The sequence below is a fragment of the Ictalurus punctatus genome, chromosome 13 (assembly GCF_001660625.3).
Source record: "Ictalurus punctatus breed USDA103 chromosome 13, Coco_2.0, whole genome shotgun sequence".
In the NCBI taxonomy this organism is placed as follows: domain Eukaryota; kingdom Metazoa; phylum Chordata; class Actinopteri; order Siluriformes; family Ictaluridae; genus Ictalurus; species Ictalurus punctatus.
In genome coordinates this window covers 7,595,456-7,616,771 of record NC_030428.2, presented here as the reverse complement: position 1 = coordinate 7,616,771, position 21,316 = coordinate 7,595,456, and the positions used below count along the sequence as shown (strand labels likewise).

Genomic DNA, 21,316 nt, shown 5'->3' with positions numbered 1-21,316 from the left:
ACTCTCCTGATGCAAGACATATCATGTCTGGGAGTTTGGGTTCTTCATGATCAGCAAAAAGAAACAGAATGCCACATTTGCTCTTTTCAGTCATCATGAGCTGAGCAGATATGGTCATGTTCCAGTAAGAGCATGCAAATGGTTAAGAGACAGAGAGACTGCACATATGATGGATATGATGCTAGAGTTTGTACAACGATTTGTTTCTTGTTTACACAATGACAGCTATTATTCAATGTTATGGGTCAACTTTTTTTAAATTATTATTATTATTCTTTCATTATTCGCCTTTATTAGTCATTATGTGAAATGGTGGCTGGGGGTGTGTTGATGGGGGTGTGTTCTTTTGTAGGAATTTTAAGGGTTTCGCTGACAGAACAAAATCACACACACTCCTCAGCTCAATCACACACAAATACACACAGGCGAATAACTCCAGTCCAGGAACAGCATTATGTGAGATCGTGAGGAAATTGATTCATGGCAGTACTTTCCTCCTCCCCTCTCTTTCCTTCTCTAAGCAGATTACCACTGTAAAAACATGACAGACTGATCCAAGGTCAGACCTTCGTGGCCTCACTGTAAGGAGGAACTCTTATCGGGACTCCCATGCGAGGGCAGCGCTCCTCCAATCAGCCTGCCCAGGAGACTCAGAAGCCAGAGTTCTCACAAACAAACGTTTATTGTAAACAGGCCTGCTGTTTAGTCACGTCAGAGCTAATTCTACACACAGCCTGGAATCCATTTTAAGTTGAATCACTGAAAATCTTCTCAGAGTTTTTGGAATTGTCCTCATCATGCATGTGTGCTCAATGTGTCGTGATGGACTGCTGTTTTATTTACATTCCTCTTAAAAAGTAACAGAGCAGAATTGGGGAAAACTACAGAACCAGTCAAGATGTTAAAGCACGTGGCAACAGGCGTTGTTGTGGGATGGATTGATAGAGACAAAGAGACAGAGATATAAACAGTAACAAAGAGCGCAAGACAATGAACTAAGGGACAAAGAGATGAAGAGAGAGTGATGAAGAGATAAACTATTAAAAAAATTATTTAGGAATTATCTAGCTATAGATACCTTGACTGTGTGCGAAAAGAGAAAAAAAAGATATCAACAATTTAAACAAAACAAAAGAAAGCCATGCCAATTTACTGAAAAAAATCAATTAAATACTAAAACTATTCTTTGACAAAAAATACAACATCTAACAACATCCCACGTGTTATGAATAAAGCAGAAACATCCAGATCATTGCCATGCAGGAAAACCTGACCTACTACACACAATATACCTGACCATCACACTCATATGTGGTTCTTCCTCAAACTTGCCACAAAGTTGACCACTGAACACCTTTGAGACGAACCTGGAATAGTGACTGTGCATTAGGCCTCCTCGCCTGACATCAGTGCCTGACCAACCTAATGCTCTTGTACCTGAATGAGCACAAATCCCCACAACTATGCTCCAAAATGTAGTGGAAAGACTATGGGGGACTAAATCTGGAATGGGATGTTCAACAAGCAAAAATGGGTTTGATGATCAGGTGTCCACACACTTTTGGCCATATAGTGTAGATAGATAGATAGATAGATAGACCTCCTATACACCTTCAGAAGTGCTTGCACAGCTGATGAAAGACCTGTCCTGCTCTCTGCAAACTTTTTGTGCAGCACTTAATTTTTACTAGATAGATAGATAGATAGATAGATAGATAGATAGATAGATAGATAGATAGATCACATAACGTACTCTATGTGTAGCTATGCACACACATGCACACACGTATACACACACACACACACACACACACACACACACACACTGTGCCTAAGGGCAGCAATTTCTCTGTGTCTGAAGGGACAAAGGGGTGGAGAAAGCGACTGAGAGCAAACACCTTGAGAGTAGCGAGTGTGTGTGCGTGCGCGCATGTGTGTGTGTGTGTGTGCGCGCGCGCGCGTGTGCGACTGAGCTTGAGAGCGCACTGTTCCTATGGAGTGTGAGTGAAACTCTGGTCTTGTTCGGAGTGAGACTGAGGGACAGAAGGAGACTAAAACATGGCTCCCAGGTCTCTTCTGCACTTCTGCTTCTGCATGATATACACCGCGCAAACGTGTTCTGGATTTAATGTGGATGTCCGTTTCCCGGTTATAAAGGAAGGAAAAACCAAAGGCAGTTTTTTCGGGTTCTCCGTAGCGCAGCACAGTGTGACGGTGAAGCCCAGGAAGTACCTGTGAGTGTTTTTCCCTACCTTTCCTTCAGACTACTAACAGGTCCTGCAGGAAGAAGGCTGGCAGTGCGCTAGTTTAAAGGTGTGTGGGAAAGAACCAGGAGTCAGTAATGATGTGAACGGGTTCTGCAATGTAGTATTAAGTATGTAGGAATAGACATGGCAAGCTTAAACTTGCTCAAGCACCTGCTGGACAGGACAATACAAAAATCGGTTTCCATTTACACATATTTAACATATTAACCGACTATAATGTGTGCTGTTTATTACAGAAACTACAGTATTATAGGATTTTAGTGACAAGTGTCTCTCATTCTGTGAAGTGCCAACTTATATGAGGTGATGTACACTTTCTAATTTAATGGAGCTGAAAAGCTTCAAAAACTCGGTCACTTCATTCATTTAGAAAGTTTTGAAGTGAAGAAGGAGTGAAGCGTGGGTCTGCTTGCACCCATGCTGAGGTTTTGAGTCCATGTAACACCAAAGACAACACAGAAGATGTAACTGTTTCCTGAAAGAAGGAAGAAGAGGTCATCATGTCAGATAGATGTATGACTTGGACTTTAAAAACGGGTCTGATCAAGGATTGCCTGGATGGATTTAGCTGTTGGAAATAGTGAAAAACCTGGAAAACAACATTTTCTATTGAGAAGTGCTTAAAAGCTTTTCCATCCATCCATCCATCCATCTTCTATAGCGCTTATCGTTCCTTCGGGGTCACGGGGGAACCTGGAGCCTATCCCAGGGCACATCGGGCACAAGGCGGGGTACACCCTGGACAGGGTGCCGATCTTAAAAACATAAACATATATATATATATATATATATATATATATATATATATATATATATATATATAATTATTTAATTAATCATTAATTGATTCGTTCAGTAATTGGTTTATCATGGCCAGGGTCTTGATGAATCCAGAGCCGATCCTGGACCCACTGGGTGTGAGGCGGGAATGCACTCTGGATGAGACGCCTGTCCACACACATTTACACAAACAATAAGCAAAGCTTAGGATCAAACTGGTGACCCTGGAGCTACTTATAACCAAGTTCCTGGAAAATAAATGCTGGAAGAATATTTGAAAGTCCTGGAATTTAATTCTGAAGCAATTGTATGAAATGCATCTACACATCCCTAGGAAACCCATCAGATGAGCACCAAGTAAATATGGCTCTATATTGATGCTATAGACCAGTTGTCACCAGCCCTGTTCCTTGAGAGCTACCTTCCTGAATACTGTTACTCCAACATAATCGTGCCCATCTGACTATATAATCATTGCCTTAAGTAGTTCTTGATCAGTCTTTATTTATCACATATACATATGCACAGTGAAATTCTGTTCTTCGCATACCCCAGCATGTCAGGAAGCTGGGGTCAGAGCGCAGGGTCAGCCATGATACGGCGCCCGTGGAGGAGAGAGGGTTAAGGGCCTTGCTCAAGGGCCCAACAGTGTCATCTTGGCAGTGCTGGGGCTTGAACCCCCGACCTTCCTATCAGTAAACCAGAATGGTTAAAGTTCCCCCAACAAAAAGGTTTTCACTGGCACTTTTTTATTTTTTATTTTTAAGAGTTATCCAGTTATTTCTTCAAACTGATTAATTCTTCAGACAGCTAATCATGTGTGTATGTGTATATTTGTTTATTTCCACATTGTACACAAAGCCTGCAAACAAGTGGTGAAGGCTAGACAGAATCCGTTGAAGTTTATTCAGAGCCATAATCCTCCTTGTGTTGTGGTACAGTTGGGAGTTTCCCCCAACCGTCCTCATCTTTCTGAACTCTATCCTTATTTGGGATTTCCTGTTCGATTGAGACAAAGCCATCATCATAGAGCATTTCAGGGAACCTCAAAGAACAGTAGCATTTGAAGTGATATATTTTGGTCTCCTAGCAATTTTAACTTTTTGTATGCTACGTAAGACTTAATCGGCTAAATCCGAATGAACCACGGTGGTTCAAAGTGAACAACTGGATCAATGCTTCATCCATGTTCTGCTGCTTACGTGATGTTAGCCAAGCTTTGTAATACGAGAGGGAGTCACATGACCACAGTGATGGTCCATCTCTTCTGGGCATTTGGGGCCATTGAGAGCACAAACAAGAACCGCCACCAAAAAAAAAAAACACTTAGTTTAATAGGAGCATTTGCCTGGACGAAATGGCAGCTGGCTACGTTATTTTAATAGTCTGCCCATGAACCAGGGCCTCAAGGTGCTTTACACACCAATAAATTCACTATATGCACTGGATGTTTGTCAGCTGATAAACAGATAATGTAGTCAACCTCCTGTGTTCAGAAAAGGTCATAAAGTATTTCCTGTATACTGGAGGAGGTTTACAATCGTAAGAATTTGGGTCTGTTGACTTTATCATATAAATGACAGCTATTCCATCATGGATTTCATTGAAAAGCATACAAGCTAGTTCTGATTGCTGATGTAGGATAGGGATGTCATGATACTAAAAATATAGTAGTCATGATACTCGATGCCAAAGTCGATACCACGGTGTGGTTTAAAAAAAATAAAATATAATTTTTAAATAAAATTAAAACTCCTGGAGGACATCCTCTTCTGGCTGATACTGGAAAAAGAGAGGGAGAGAGAGGGGGATAGTTTAGTTATCAAACACTGTCTGACAATGACTAATAACAAGTGTTAAAAATAACAAACACTCCTAAACGCGAGCGTGCGCGCGCACACACCCCTTATACTCTGAATGCAAGCGTTAGTTTAAATTCACTGATATGGTGGAAGGCCAAAAAGATTGATTAAAACCCTTAACAGTTCAATAATGATTAGTGACATTAGGCTACATTTAGCTGACAGGACACGGGCTGAATGGTGATGCATGGTGGCTCGTTAGGAGGTAGTTTATAACGTTGCAATGTGTTAGCGTCATTAACAAATGCAAACATTACATGGAACATAACGATAGTTGGTTTCACAGCAACAATGCCAGCTGTCTCAAACAAACAAAATATAGGACCGTCTTTCAGGTGCTACACCAAATTCCTCGCTTTGTTTGAAATGAACGATAGCATTCAGCTACCTTTCCTCTCAACAAGCTATCCTTGCTCTGCCTCTTAACGAGTCGGGGCGGCGCTAAACTTGTTAAGCTAAGCTAATTTTCTGTAGTTTTTCTGTGTGCTTGAAGGTGTTCTTCTTCTTCACCACTTGTGGACTGACTAAAACAGTTGCATGTATTTGCTGCCCCCTTCAGTTCCGGAAGAATTGCAACCTCGGTACCTTTTATTACAATCGGTACTAATGCTACTGCAGAAAAACAACTACCATCACCTTTTAAGAATGTTGGTACTGAAGTATCGGTTCTCGTGACATCCCTAATGTAGGGGAGCGTCAAGCTTCCTGCAGGGAGGAAGCACGACATAATTTATCTTGCTACATCTCAGGCCCTCTTCGTCAGTCTAGGACACTTCCCAGACACTGTTCTTCCTGTGGCTTATCCTGCGACACTGGAATGTGCTGCCTCAAGTTGGCATGTGTAAGTGTTAACTGTGGGATTTGCCAGAGGTCGAAGGTTTAGAAAATACCCCAGTGTATCTAGTGCGATACCTCAGAGCTGAGGACTCACATTTACTCATACAGCATACTAAGCTGTAGGAGCCCGGTAATTTTAGAAGTACAAGGGGTTGGCTGGAATCTAGTCCCGGCATGCATGCAGCAAATGTACAAAATATGCAATCATGTGTATATTATAGTGTATAAAAGATAATTGTCTCAGTAATTGTCTCAAAAGATGATTTCATAAAATGTGATAGGAAGCTTGGGGTGTGTGCATATATATATATATATATATATATATATATATATATATATATATATATATATATATATATATATATATATATATATACACATATATACAAACACACACATGCACACAACTAGCGATTCACTTTCTCTTAAAATACTCACCAATTCCCCCTTCATTCCCACCTTTCCAGACCTTATCCATCAATTGTGGCTCAGGGTGGAGGGTCTGCAGGTTCTTTGTATATTCTCCACTTGTGTAAAGCTGCTCTCCAGCCCCTCATTGGCTGTTTAGGTCCCCCAACCCTGAGGAATGTGAGGAATTTTTCATTCTTGTCAGACTGCAGGTTGAGACGGGCATGGGGAGAGTAAGCTTGAGCTTGGGAACCTGCTACCCCACCAACATCCTGAACTCTGAAGGATTAGTAGCCTATTAGTTCTCCACACACACACACACACACACACACACACCAGCCTCGGTCCTGCACAGTCATCCTTGCTTTGAAAAGCGACTTTATTAACTGTAGCAATTTGCTAGTGATTTGGAGAAGATCTATAGATCTGATTTCTCCACACGGAACATTTAATTAAACGGGTGAATGGCGTTGCTAAGCTGTTTGCATGCTGTGCTCTCGTGGCTCAAGGCTGTGAGCTGAGTTACTCAGCATTTTTATTTGATACAGTTCCCTTTCTCGGTCTGTATCTCACTGTCTCTATTACTCAGCTCAAATCAGTTTACCATATTTATTGGCATAACTATATCAAGTACAATAATGTATTATATTAGAGTAAATTCACTTTCAAGCACTGAGATCAGAGTTGAACAAAAGATAGAATTGAACAAAAGAGAATACATATGAAAAGTGCAAGCAGGAACATCTCAGTAACAACCTCACTTATCTCTTTTTTTCTTTCTTTCCCTTCTGCAGTCCTGTGCATTATTCTTTCTTGCTGAAATTATCACATTCAAGCTTAAAGAATGGTTAGGTCGCAACATATCTGACACGGAGGGTCTGATGTAAAACCTTGCAATGCAAGAAAGTACTTTTTTGGCAGCTAAAATGCTTAATCAGTCTTTAATTAGACTTTAGACCCATTAGAGAGTTTGCATTCCTCTCCTTCGAACTCCCACAAGGAAAACATTACCCTGCTTTATATATATTAATTATCTCCTCGTTCTGTTTTTAACTTCTCAGCTCCCAGATTTTTTTCCGACCTCCCACTCTTATTCTGTCGTTCTACAATGTACGATCTGAAAAATAAATTACTTTTAAGGCAATATTTGTAAGATCCTCTTTGATTAATTCAGTGCTGCTATATTTCTAGAATAAATGATTGTGGAAGATACTGTAGTTCTAAAATGGAAGAATGAATAATGTCTTTGCAGTTACTGATAGTTTGAATCTCACTGACTTGGCGACTCCCCAACAAGCTCAGGTTTCATGCTGTAGTTACAGTGTGTGATTCATGTGAAGGCTTTGTGAAGCAGCTGCTGTGTTACATGATGGTACCCTTTACAGTTTTCCTTTCATGATATTGCTTGTTTAACTTGCAAACTTAAACCTTCACAGGCAGCATATGATAACTAATAGAGGTGTGATGGTACATCATGATAATCTGAAATAATGATAACATTACTTTTTTTTGTTACTAAGAAAATATAAACAATATGAATGATATTTTTAAAAATATCATATGATATAAAAAACTAGTCACACTGACAAACTTGTAATGATAATTCACAGTCAGTGATGACAAGGATGTTGGGTCGGATTTTGATGGGAAGTCTGTATGCATGTGTCATACAGCAGCTCAAATACAGATTACTTTGGGCATGAAAGAAGTCTGACTACACTGTGACTGGCAGGAGTTGAGAGCCAACCAGATAAGAGCGAGGAAGTTCTCAAGAATATAAACCAACTAGAGTGATACTGATATTCACAGAGTGATTGATGAAGTTAAAACATATTCAGAATGATGGGGTTTTAGCATTCTTCATGCTAAATAGGTAAGGCATTTATCATTTCTCTAATTTGGTGGGAAGCTAGTGAATTATAGCCAGCCCATTTATCCTCATTGTGGAATTTGTATCGTTACCCAGTTATAACAGTCAGATATATCAGCCAACAGTGTCTGGAGAACTTGATAACACTTGGTGTGTAACTCATATTTATTTATCTAGCATGCTAACATTATAGAGATTCTGCATAATAATCTTCCAGGCTGTAGAACAAAACTCATAGATTAGAGAATAAAACTGAATATAGAACATGGTTCAGGTACTGAACATACACAAGTCAGAATCGACCAGGTGTCATAGTTAGGTTCCCTAGACTGTATGTTAGCTAGCTAGCTAGAGTTACTGGGCTAGTTCACATCTATTGTCCTTGATGTAGATTTACAGAATCATCCGATGATGCATCAAAAATTGTGATATGAACTGGCTGCCATTGAATTTATACAGTTCTACACCTCATACCTAACCACTAATTACAATTTTTCAAAACAATTTCGAATGACCTCATGACATCATTAATATATGAATGTAACATTTATTTCTTACTATAAAAATGATCATGAAGTCTCTCAGATTTGTTTGTGTGCCATAAGAGGAATGGTGTCTCACTTTCAGTCAGCACTTTTGGTCTTTACAGAACAAACTGGGCTATTCATTCACGCTGGTCTAATGAATAAGTAATTCAGAGTGATGCTTTTATCTGGTCATCGTGAATCACTAGCTGCTCAATCTTTCCAACCTTTCCGATCTTTACAATCTTATCACTCGAAGCGACCATGCTGTGTTGAGTATAAAATGATTTTTTTTTTTTTAAAGCCAAAAAACCCCCCAAAAAAACAGCAGGACATTGCAGTACATTTTTAACAGCTTGCACACAACAGCCAACTAATTATATTCCTATGAAGTGATATTACTACAAGGTTACTTTAGCAATTTTAGTATGTAAGCAAGGACGCACATATAGATCATGTGTGGTTGATATGGAAATCATTCAGCTGGAGATAATTTTGTAGCCATTCTGGTGAAGCAAAACCTTTTATTTTTTTAAGTGAACTTTTCTTTTTTTTATAATTTGACAATCCTTCTTCCATTGAAATAATGTATATAAATAAATCCGCTTCTAGGCTTTATCTTTTAGGATAATTACTTGTTACACTGTATGAGATTATTCCAATAAAATCTTGGACAAATTCTATAACAGACTGTGTAATACTGTGTTCGCCATTTCAGAATATATGATGAAGATCCTCTAACGGTGGACCTGTGATCAACAAAAATTATCTTCTATTTACGTCATCAATCAGCACCAGCCAGGCTCACGCAGAAAACTGGGACAAATAGACCGAAACATTCTTGAAAGTGAGATTAAGATCAAATTTATGAATTAGCATGTATTTGTTTATGTTTTGCCATTGCCACTACAATACTTGTAGCTGTTTCGTTGTCATCCTGTGCCTTCCTCATACTGCCGGCTTGTAGACAAGTGTCATAGCAGAGATTTTATTCAAATTTTATTTGACACTTCCAGAACATAGACTAAATCAGCCACCAGTGACCACGTCACACTGTTCTAAGACTGCCATTCTTACATCTCACAATTTAAAAAAAAATAAATACATTTATACTGTGTGATTTTTCTTTGACAGCAAAATCAGGCTGAAATGAATGCTTTATAAACCCAGCATTAATGAGATCTATCTTATCTGTTTCTATTCATTACTTTTCCCGTCATCAGATCACCTCACCAAATGCTAGATTATGCTAAAATTCGATGTGTCTTTCAAGATCTGATCAAATGGCTCGACAGAGTACCTATTAGGCTACAGTACATTAACCAAGAATTTTTGGCTTCTGTCAGAAAACACACTGATATACATTGCTGATTTGGTATAGGCATGTACGCAGACAGAGATTGATTTCAGGCTAAATGGATGACAGGGTGCCGAACTGAGGCTTGTCATGAGCAACCATTATAGATTTTTTAGTGCTGGATTGTACATCCTTGAATGTGAAATGATAAAAAGAGATGGAAAGTCTTTTTGAATGCAGCATTAAACTCCTGTATTTGATATGCTGTGAAAGCATGGATGCCATGAGGTTTTTTTCCATGATAAAAATACATCTTTGAAAATATTTGTGTCCGTTCATTGAACTGTAGATTTTCACTCACTTTTCATGTCACTTTTTAGTTCATTTTTAAAACCTTGCTGTAAATGATTGCTTTGATTATACAGGGTGCCCCAAAAGTCTCCATACAGTAGGGGACTGTTTTTGCCAGCACCATGTCAGATGTGCCTACGTCAGTGGATGTTCGTGGAGGTCCACTTCTCGGTTGGTCCGCAACACTTCCAGTCCATTCTTAAAGGCTTCTGAGAAAATATATGTAATACAAACTAAATATGAAAAATTTTGGAGGACATTTTGCTAAAAAAGTGTTATGTAGGGTGTATGGGACATCATGCTACATCTAATGTTGAAAAATTGTAGGATGAAAGACAATGTCTGGTAACATAATTAAATTCACAGTTGGGGTTTGAATGATGTTTTACGGATCAACCATGAAGAGATGCCTTCTGGGAATATTACTAAGTCCTCTCTCCAGTCAGCAGGGAACGACACTTTCCTGCTCATCCTTGGCAGATTATACCAGCAGATAAAAGAGCCCCAAGCATGACGAGATATGACCGTCTTGGGACCCGCCATGTAGGATATGTCTGGTGTTCTCCCTATCTCATTTTTCATTGGCAAAGCCAGCATGAGACAGATGAGCTGTCTTTCAGCATGTACTGAAGGATATGAATGAGATGACCCAGGAGTGTCCTTTCCCCATAAACAATGTTTTGTCAACATGGCCGAGCACAAAATAGGGTCACTAAGCACCAGGATCATATGGCAGAAAACTGATTAGAAGGTATTAAATATTCGAATGGTTTGTCACTTTGTTATATTAATGTACTTTTGTATTTGCAGTGGGCAGCCACAGTTTTATGATAATGTTTTGATGTGCTTTTTGAATGGAGGTTAGGACAGATGCTATTGCAGTTAAGAGCTTTACTGACTATTATAATATCCAGAGGGCAAGGCAAAAGACATAAACAAAGCCAGGCAGTGGTCAGGTGATCAGGCAAACAGGCTAGAGCAGGTAAGGCAGGAATTAAGGTCAAAGGAGTAAACAAAGTCAAAAACCAGGCTAACAAACACTAGATTAAGGCTTGGTACACAACAGCAAAAAGACCAACTGAGCGTAATTCTTCACAGTGGCTGTGTGTGAGAGTTTCTTAAGTAGTATGATGAGATTGAGAACAGGTGTGTGTGATTAATCCTCAGGAGAAGATGACTTGTCTGTGTGTTCCATCAGGAGTTGTAGTTGTCGGCCATGTTTGTAGTTCGTGGTGCATTCTGGGAAATGAAGTTGCTGGTTTGCTCTGACATGACAATGAACTTCTTTCTATTTTTCTCTGGCATAACTTTTAGAATGAATTATTTTGCTCTCCACTGACAGGCTGAACAACCATGGCTTCTATCAGGAATTTGTAAAGCCGTTGTTTCTGCCAAATTGCGTGAGGCCATGGTCTCAGTTAATCAGGCAGTTTTTAAATACCCTGTTTACACCTGCACTTGTAACTCTATTGTATCCTGATAAGATTTGAACCACATGTATTTGTAGTCAAATGCATCTCTGGTCTGGACTGAGATCTGTATTGTGTGTTAATAAGCAAATCAGCTCACAACCTTCTTTGTCATTCCTTTTTTTGTAGTTGTATTTATGTAAGACATTTGCATATTGGAGCACATGAATGACATTATAGGAGAGGATTTGGTTGCCAAATGTTGCTTGTAGAGACAGATGCATTTACACTTGTATAACATGACTAAAGGCATCTCAGACCTCCTGAGGTGGTTTGAGTAGATTTAAACCTGTGTTTATGTCACAGGTGGGTAGGTAGAGAATGAGGGCTCAAGAGACTCAGAAACAGACAACACAAAATATTAAACTAAAACTAAACTCCTTGACAAACACACACACAGCATCAGGTTGTTCAAAGTTGTCTGAATTGTGTCCTTGCTTGTGGAAGCGCAATCTCTATTTCTCGAAATAAGCTTCTCATTAACCAGTGTAAACATTAGCTCGTTACCTGCTCATTCAATTCCTCCTTCCATTCACAGCCAGCATTTGAACACGCCCCTGGTGCCTCACTGCTGCAAATATGTCTTGGAGACATTTACATGCTTATTTTTATGCAGATAATCCCTATCCGGAAATAATGTCCCACCTGTAGGAGATATGTTACCAATGGGATACTGGTGGATTAGTTAGATAAACATAGAGCTGGCAGTAAATTCAGTCATTCATAACTCACAGGGGGACGAGTAGGGGAGCCATGTCTGGCCTTTCTCAACACGAATCCCTGATTTCACACTCTTGTAAAGATTAGGGGATTAGCGCCAAAGATCTGTTTGTCAGACTTCCTTTAGGTACATAGAGAATGAGTACCAAATTCAAGATGGCAAACGCTGGTGGGCTATTGGCTTAGTGGTTAGCACGTTTGCCTTGCACCTCCAGGGTTGGGATTTCGTATTCCTGCCATGGCCCTGTGGGTGCGGAGTTTGCATGTTCTCCCCATGCTGCAGGGGTTTCTTCCAGATACTCTGGTTTCCTCCCCCAGTCCAAAGACTGTTTCATTTATCAAAACAATTACAAATTTATGCTTAAATAATTCTTATTCAAGAACATGTTTTTGTAAGTATGACAAATCAGGGTTTTTTTAGCTTTTTGAAAAATTCCCAGATGAAAATGTAAAATGTACTTCAGTAAAATTAAAATATGGCCTACCTAAATAGCCCGGTTATTTTCAAGGGTACGCAAGACAACGCCTTCACCAAGCAGCAACACAGTTGCCAAGTATATTTACCTTTGTGTGTGTGTGTGTGTGTGTGTGTGTGTGTGTGTGTGTGTGTGTGTGTGTGTCAAATGGACAAAGCACAAGTTTATGGATGTGTAACAATCACACTAAAACACTAAAATGAGGTAACCAGCATGTTTAATATCATCTACCAGGGGCTGATATTTAAATGATTTGGTGGAAAACAGCAACACACATTGAATTTGAACAGTAAGCACTGATTTTTAGAACATATTCACAAATACAATGTCTGGAGTATTTAAAATAAGGCAGTACAAATTTTTATTAATGTTATTGTTTAGTAATGTTATTATTTACTATTATTGTTATTTCACCTGTCTACTAAAATATATTGGAGTTGTTTCCATGGTCTTTTTGTGCTCAACAGTAGCTGTGTTTACATGGACAACAATAATCCACTCTTAATGTGATTAAGACCATACCTTGATTAAGAAACTACCCTGTAAACAGAAATTTTTACTTACCTTAATCTAATTAAGGTTCGTAATCGAATTAAGCTCTAATCGAATTAAGACAGGTGGAGTACTCCTGTTTTAGTCGCATTATGGACGTGTATTACAGATATGTACACACCTTAATCACATTATGAACGTCGTGTGAGAGTTTTCACCGCATTTTGCAACAGGACACGATCACACACGGCAGTGCTCAACCGTTTTACGGCGAAGAAGAGAGTTCGGCTGCGTCCCAAACCGCATATTTTCCTACTATAGGCCTGTAGTGTGGAAAAATACATGTATCTCGGCTACTATATAGATAGTAATTAGGCGTTTGAGAGGCAGCCCATGGCTTCAAGCAGTTGTCTATTAGCACGTACAGCATGACAAATAATTAACTGCACTTAAAGCGTTCATTTAAAAAAAAAAGCACCCAAACTTGTATACGGTACCATAATGAAGACGAACTGTATGCTGATACGTGAAATTCTGGAGGGACGTCGGACGGCGTGGCGTGGTGACATAATGACGCGGGCTGTTAATCTAATTATGTTCTATAACATGTAAAACGGGAAACTGACAGTGACAGGTCTTTGGACTTCATATTGAGAGTTAACAGCATCAGATTCCAAATGTAAATGCCACAATTGACCTTTTATCTGCTAACTTGTACGTGAATTAATGAGGGAACAACACACACCTGGCCATGGAACAGCTGAGCGGCCAATCGTCCAACTTTTGGGCTCTTAAAAAGGGGGACCACATAAAAAGTGCTGTAATTCCTACACTGTTCATGCAATTTGAATGTAACTCACATTAAAGCTGAACATCTGCTCTTTGAGGCCATATTAAATATTTCATTATATAATTATTTACTCAACTCCAATATACTGTGGTATATAGCTAAAATAACAATAACTTTGTCGATGTCTAAATATTTATGGACCTGACTGTGGGCTCTTTCTTGTGCAAGTGCATGTATAATATTGCAAGCGTATTTTAAGTTCGGTTGCACGTAAGTTTTTTCATGGTGATAAATAAACATTTCACTGGTGTGGGTGGAGCAACAGAATTAAGGTGTGGCATTTGAAATCTGCTGGCAGAAGGGTGTTTTCAAACCCATACTCCAAAATTGTCCTTAATTGTGCTGACATTACCACCTCAAAATGGTTAAATGGCATTTTCCTAATTTAAAAAATCCTGTTTTTACAACCCAGTTAAAATGTATTATACATACATTCATATATATATATATATATATATATATATATATATATATATATATATATATATATATATGCACACACACACACATATATATATATATATATATATATATATATATATATATATATATGTGTGTGTGTGTGTGTGTGTGTGTGTGTAAAAAACCTGGAACACCTGGACATAATTGGGAAACACACAAATGACAGGACAGGGGCAGAGACGGGACTGGAATCAAAACGAAAAATGCATGATCAAAAATCAAAAGTGCATGATGGGAATTCAAAACAAAACATGAACGCAGCGATCATTCGTGAAGGTAGTGGTTAGCACGTTTGCCTCACACAAGCTAGATTTTATATAATTTTATAACTGACAACTGAACTCTACTTCATAAATTAAAATGTGTTCACATTGCTGAAATAATATATTAGGGATGTTTTTTTTGACGTATTTATTTGCATTTGTCTTAGGGATGTCCTTTTTAGAGCAGAAATATGGATGAAAGGGTTCATACCAGTAGATACAACAGTCATGCTGTCAGGAATACTTTTAGCTGTTGCCTGTAATACAGTGTGCACTTGCTGTAGCTCTTTGTTTTTATGGCTGTTAATTGAATGATGCATGTTTCTCTCTGCTGCTCTCTCACTAATGGCTGCTGGTGCCACGCAGAAAGGTAGTTTGTCTGGAGAAAAAGCCAACGATAAGTTCAATTGTGCAGACACACACATACATGGATGTCGAAAATAGCCAGGTTTTATTTAGTCTTGTGTGAATAATGGATCTGCTTGTGGAAAGCAAGCATATGTCATACTGTATATACAGGTATTGATATTCATGCAACACAAATAGACAATTAGTCAAATAGAAAATTGTTGCATACTGAAATGGTGTATGAAGATTGTGATGTTACGTTAAATAATATATATATATACACAGGTGCATCTCAAAATTTAGAATATCATTGAAAAATGTATTTTTTCCATAATTTAATTCGAAAAGTGGAACTTTCATATATTCTAGATTCATTATGCATAAAGTGAAATATTTCAAGCCTTTTTTATCTTGATTATTACGGCTTACAGGTCATGGACATCAGAAATCCAGTATCTCAAAATATTAGAGAAGACTTTATGAACTTTTCCACAATATTTTAATTTTTTCAGATGCACCTGTACTATAGATTACGGTAGTAGTGTAATGTCACTAATGCTTATTCTCTATTGCAATCTAAAATATTTAACCCTCCTATTATGTTATGGGTCAATTTGACCAATTTCCACATTTGAGATGTCTGAAATACTGGTTAATCGCTCTTTTTCTCCTTGAATTATTTTTTTTATGTTTTTCCTCATTTAGGGTCATGAACTTATATGTAAATATTTCTTCAAGCCATAATAAAAGTTTACCGTTTTAAGCTGTTCTTTGCTGTTTTTGTGTGTATTAAACTGTGGAATCATTTTGACCCGTAACATAATGGATGTAACTTTTTTTCCCAACATAATAGGAGTTTTAAATAAATCTATGTATTTTTGGGGGGTGCATGGTGGCTTAGTGGTTAATATGTTTGCTTCGCACCTCTGGAGTTAGGGATTTGCCCTCTGCCCTAAGTGCAGGGTGTTTGCATGTTCTCCCCATGCTTCAGGGTTTCCTCTGGGAAATTTCCAGATTGTCCGTAGTGTGTAAATGTTTGTGTGATTGTGCCCTGCGATGGGTTGGCAGCCCATCCAATGTATCCCCTGCGTCATGCCCTGAATTCCCTGGGATAGGCTCCAGGCTCCCCCACAACCATGGTAGGATAAGCGGTACTGAAAATGGATGAATGGATACATTTATTTTTGGAAAACAGTGCCTTTCTCTTAAATTAAAAGCTTACTGAGATATAAAAGATCAATCCATACAGAGAGACATTTTAAATTAAATTGAATTTAATTTTAAAACTGTTGGAAGGTTTTCCACCATGGGAAATTCTTAAAGATGGATTTGTTCGTTCTGGTGACAGTTTTTTTTGTCTTATTAACTTCGAGTGAGAGAGAGAGAGAAAGAGAGTTTGGTGATGGATCAGCTGTTTATAGCTGCTATAATGTAAGTGGTAGCACAAGCTACCTGTCTTGTGGACATTCCTTAACATTAAATGTAACTATAACCGGTTAAAAAGTGCAATGTGCTTCATTATTAAGTTAAAAACTGTAATCGTTGGCAAATTGCCGTGGTATCAGAGGAATAAAACACTGTTATTGGAGAATAATCTCAGCACTGGTGATTTTCCTACAATAGCACACTGCACCCATGGTGTTTTTTTCCTTAATTAATATATTTGAAACAATTTTTAAAAACTCCAGAACTGATTACGAGATGTTTTTAAAAAGCATTTCAGAGAGTGTGGAGAGAGTGTTTACCATTTCACAATAAACTTCATTGATTCTCGCAAAATAGCTTTATGACTCATTTGATCGTTCTGACCCAGCCCTAGTAGTTGTGGCTGTAATAAGTGGGGACACATCTGAATAAACTGCCTCATGCCAGTATGGACCAGAAAGCAGAACTGTCCTTTCAAAACCACTAGCATTCTTCCCTATACTGAGCTTCTCTCCTTTATACACACATCACAGTGGTACCATTTAATAAAGAATATTCGTTTTGGTTCCTTTTCCAGGTCACACAATAGGAAGGTAGGACGTCTGTGACAATAATCTTTTCAGTGCATACTCATAGGTCAATTTACACAAGTCAAAAAATGTATGTATTCAGAGACGACCTCTGCTGCAATTCAATCTCAGGTTTATTGCTCTTTTAATAAATGTTCTCTGTGTGATAAAGGTAAAGGTACAGTGCCTTTTTTTTCCTGAGTTCCTCAGGAATCTCCTTCGATCGAGGCATGGCACACTTCCATAAACGTGTAGTGAAGACCAAACTTGAATAGTGAAGACCCAAGTTTATGTTCTTAAAACATGGGAGGGGCTGCTAAACTCACACCTGATTGCAGTTCCCTTGATTGAAACACCTAACTTCAATTACTCATTTAAATGATCTCGTACTCCTAGAGGTTCACATTCTTTTTTCCGACAAAGATATTTAATGTTGGATAATTGTGCTGAATAAATGAATGTAAAAACTATAACGTTTTTGTGTTATTTGTTTAAGTGGGTACTCATTAATCTAGTCTAAGGACTTAGATGAAGATCTGATCTCATTTCAGGTCAAATTTATGCAGAAATACAGAAAAGGGTTCACAAACTTTCTAGCAGCACTGTAGTAAGGGTAACTATGGCAGCATAATCCAGACTTTATTCAAATTCAAATGATGCACATACGTGTGTGTGTGTGTGTGTGTGTGTGTGTGTGTGTGCTTGTGGGTTTGTGCACATAATTGAGGACATAATTCAAATTCAGTTACATTTTTGTGAACAAAAATCACTGAAAAAATTAAAATGCAAATGCAAGTCAAATCCATTTGACTTTGCATTTTAAGTCTTAGTCAGATGCCTCATTTGAAAAATGCCCATTTATTTATTTCTGATTTGAATAATGTTTTCTGTGTTGTTCCAACATCAAAACCAGTGCACTGATGCTCTGTGCTGAATACATGAAACAGCCTGGAAATTTAATGTAATTTTGTCTGTAACGAAATATTACATAGGCAAAAATCTATATGGATCAATTTTCTATAACAACATGACTATTAGCATAACATTAGTTCTGGGTGTAACATAAACAATTGTTTTATATTAATGCACTCATTCTAATATGTTATAGTAACAGCTCACATAATCCAATCCAAAATAAAGACATTAAGGGTGTTTTCTGACCTGTAGATCTGTGCTTTGTTCTGAAACGGGGACTTAAATTGTTTCAATGTTGCGTTTTCTCCTTGGCTCAGTTCACTTTCACAAGGCAACATTACAAAGTGCACCAAAATGTGTTTATGCAAGTCACATGTGAGTAAACTATCCTCTCATTGGTCAGCTGTGGTTTTTGAGACGCTCGCTGAACACCTTGTAAACCTCTGTGTTTTTATATGTTTTTGAAAGTTGTTCAAAAATATGTTGGTCAGACCAAACTGAAATTTTTGGTCCAAGGTAAACTGCGAGCCGTTAGCAAACACAGTTCCCATTATGCACTGCTATACAGGTTGGTTCGTTGGTCCGTTGGGTCGGATTGCTTTCTCAACACAAGTGACCCGCTCCAGAGTTAATTTGCCTCACTCATGTGGTCTCGGACCGATTGTTTTGGTGCGGATCAGAGCATGATTACAGTGTTCGTATATGTCTAAACGAACCGAACCAAGGGAAAAAAACAAACCAGGTTCCAAAACAAATGCTCCAAATGAGCCAGGTGCGAAAACCTCCTAAGAAAACATGTTATTTAACAAATAAAACCTAATATATAGTTGCTACGATCACGTTTTCTATTAGATGTTTATTTAACCTATATGGAAGGAGTCTCCAGTGCCAGCATTTTGTAACAGTGAATAGGATTTCCAGTAAGTTTTCTTTCAGTAATGAAAAGTCTGGCTCCTAAACCAGAAAATGTGCATTTACTGTATATTCTGTAGTAAAAAACTCACTGGTAGTGTATTGTAGAGTAGTGTAGAGTAGTCCAGACTCAATAAATAAATCAGGATCTACAAAAACACTGTTCTGCGTGATAACTGTCATTTTGATGTATCATCACAGGGACATGATACAGACGTATGCACTATAATCAGATTCCTACTCCTCTTTACTGAGCAGTAATCACACTTAATTGTCCCATTTACTAACTGCTGATTAGATTGAGGACTTTGCTCTCTGATTCTAATAGAAAATCCAATATGCTCACTGATTTTCTTTTTTGTAGCAGTCCTAATATGCTAAGATTGCGTAACCTCTCTGTGCATATCCATGATGCTTACTATCATCATTTCAACATAGATGCCATCTCTCTGTTGTCGGCCCGATGGTGCCCTCCTGTCCTCAGCCCATCACAGACTGGTTCCAGCATGCTCTAGATCACTCACTGATCTGGGTTCTCTCAGAGTGACACACTTTCTCTCCTTACAGCATGCTGTCTGTCTATTGTAGACAACTGTGTCATGCTATTTATCATTTTGGAAATGTTCAGACTTGTATCTGATTGTCATAACTGAGTCACCGATAGAAGCCATGAGGATGTCCATCTTGAACAATGTGAGGCATGTGTACAGTCATGTAGTCTCTGACCTCATTTGTGTGAGAAGTTGGAGGAATGTGGGGGTGGTTTCTTACACAAACTGCAAACTCTTGTGGTTCTCGTGTTAGCCTGCGTACTACAATTTCTCTTTCTCTTACGGATTTTAAAAAGGGGCAAAATAAGCTAGTACCTCTTTGTTATTGATACGTTGGAGGAGCAAAAATTAGAGCACCCATGTTATCTATGCAAAGATTAGTATTGTGAAAACTGTGAAATGAACAATATGATTTTAAAAAATGAACTATTTCAGTCATTGACTGAACAAAAAAATAACATTGTGTCCTTATTAGGATGTCACACAGATATCAATGTGGTTTCCTCTTTCTCATGTCTCATACATTGACATGCATGGAAATTTGAATGCAAGTGTGAAACACAACACATTAAATATGTAAGCACTTTGCACAGCTTTTGAAAATACTCGCACTGAAATTTTAATGCATCTACATCCACCGATCAGCCATAACATTAAAACCACTGACAGGTGACATGAATAACATTGATTACCTCTCTACAGTGGCACCTGTCAAGCTGTGTGACATATTAGGCAGCAAGTGAACAGTCAGTTCTCAAAGTTGTTGTGTGGGAAGCAGGAAAAATGGGAAAGCGTAAGGATCTGAGCGACTTTGACAAGGGCCAAATTGTGATGGCTAGATGACTGGGTCAGAGCATCTCCAAAATGCAAGTCTTGTGGGCGGTTCCTGGTATGCAGTGGTTAGTACCTACCAAAAGTGGTCCAAGGAAGGACAACCAGTGAACCAGTGACAGGGTCATGGGTGCCCAAGGCTCATTGATGCACATGGGGAGTGAAGGCTATCCTGACTGGTCCGATCCCACAGTGGAGCTACTGTAATGTAGAAAACAAAATTGTTGAAAAAGTTAATGCTGGCTATGATAGAAAGGTGTTAGAACACACAGTAACTTGGCATTAACATACATCCTGGGTGATCCAGTCATTAATGGACAGGACTAAGAACAGGTGTCCATGGTGCCACAGAGACACATTGTGATCCAATCACTCAAGCCACCTCATATGACCTCATAACATTTGTAGTGTGAACACAATAGTGTTTTGATGCATCCCAGACAGCAAAGAAGAACCATCTAATCATCTCATCACCTGTTCATTTATAAGTTTATTCAGGAAACCGTACGATTAAACAGCCAGTACGGGTAGATTGTATTTGTGGGACATTTCTGCCTGAAATCAGATGCAGTTAAAGACCTATATAATAAAGTGCATGACACCCATCCTCCAGTGGAAACGATGCATGAAATCCGATCACAAGTGGACACTGGAGACACATTCAAAATGCCAGGTGTAAAGCGATTCAGCTGTCCACTTGTGTTTGAATGACTTGAGATGGATGTTAATACCAGGTGTGAGAAATAAACCATGTCAGTACAAGAGGCTGATGGGTCATAAAGACTATGCAAAGTGTTAACATCTCTGTTACTTCTTTGTAAGCTTAGCTTTAAGAAA

At 38.5% G+C, this 21,316-nt stretch overlaps 1 protein-coding gene across 3 annotated transcripts in view; it reads left to right on the top strand.

The window, feature by feature from the left end:
* Positions 1-1,896: 1,896 nt before the first annotated feature.
* The window catches only part of itga3b (integrin, alpha 3b), a 56,924-nt gene continuing 37,504 nt past the window's right edge, over positions 1,897-21,316 (top strand). The window contains exons 1-2 of one of the 3 annotated variants that reach the window (XM_017483937.3): positions 2,125-2,234; positions 9,267-9,395. Coding sequence is in view for 2 of the 3 variants with exons in the window: in XM_017483935.3 (XP_017339424.1) it covers positions 2,059-2,234 (176 nt within the window). In the remaining variant the exon portion in view is untranslated. Of the gene's footprint in view, positions 2,235-9,266; positions 9,396-21,316 lie in introns of all 3 variants that reach the window. The other 2 variants (XM_017483935.3, XM_017483936.3) reach the window with 2 other exon arrangements.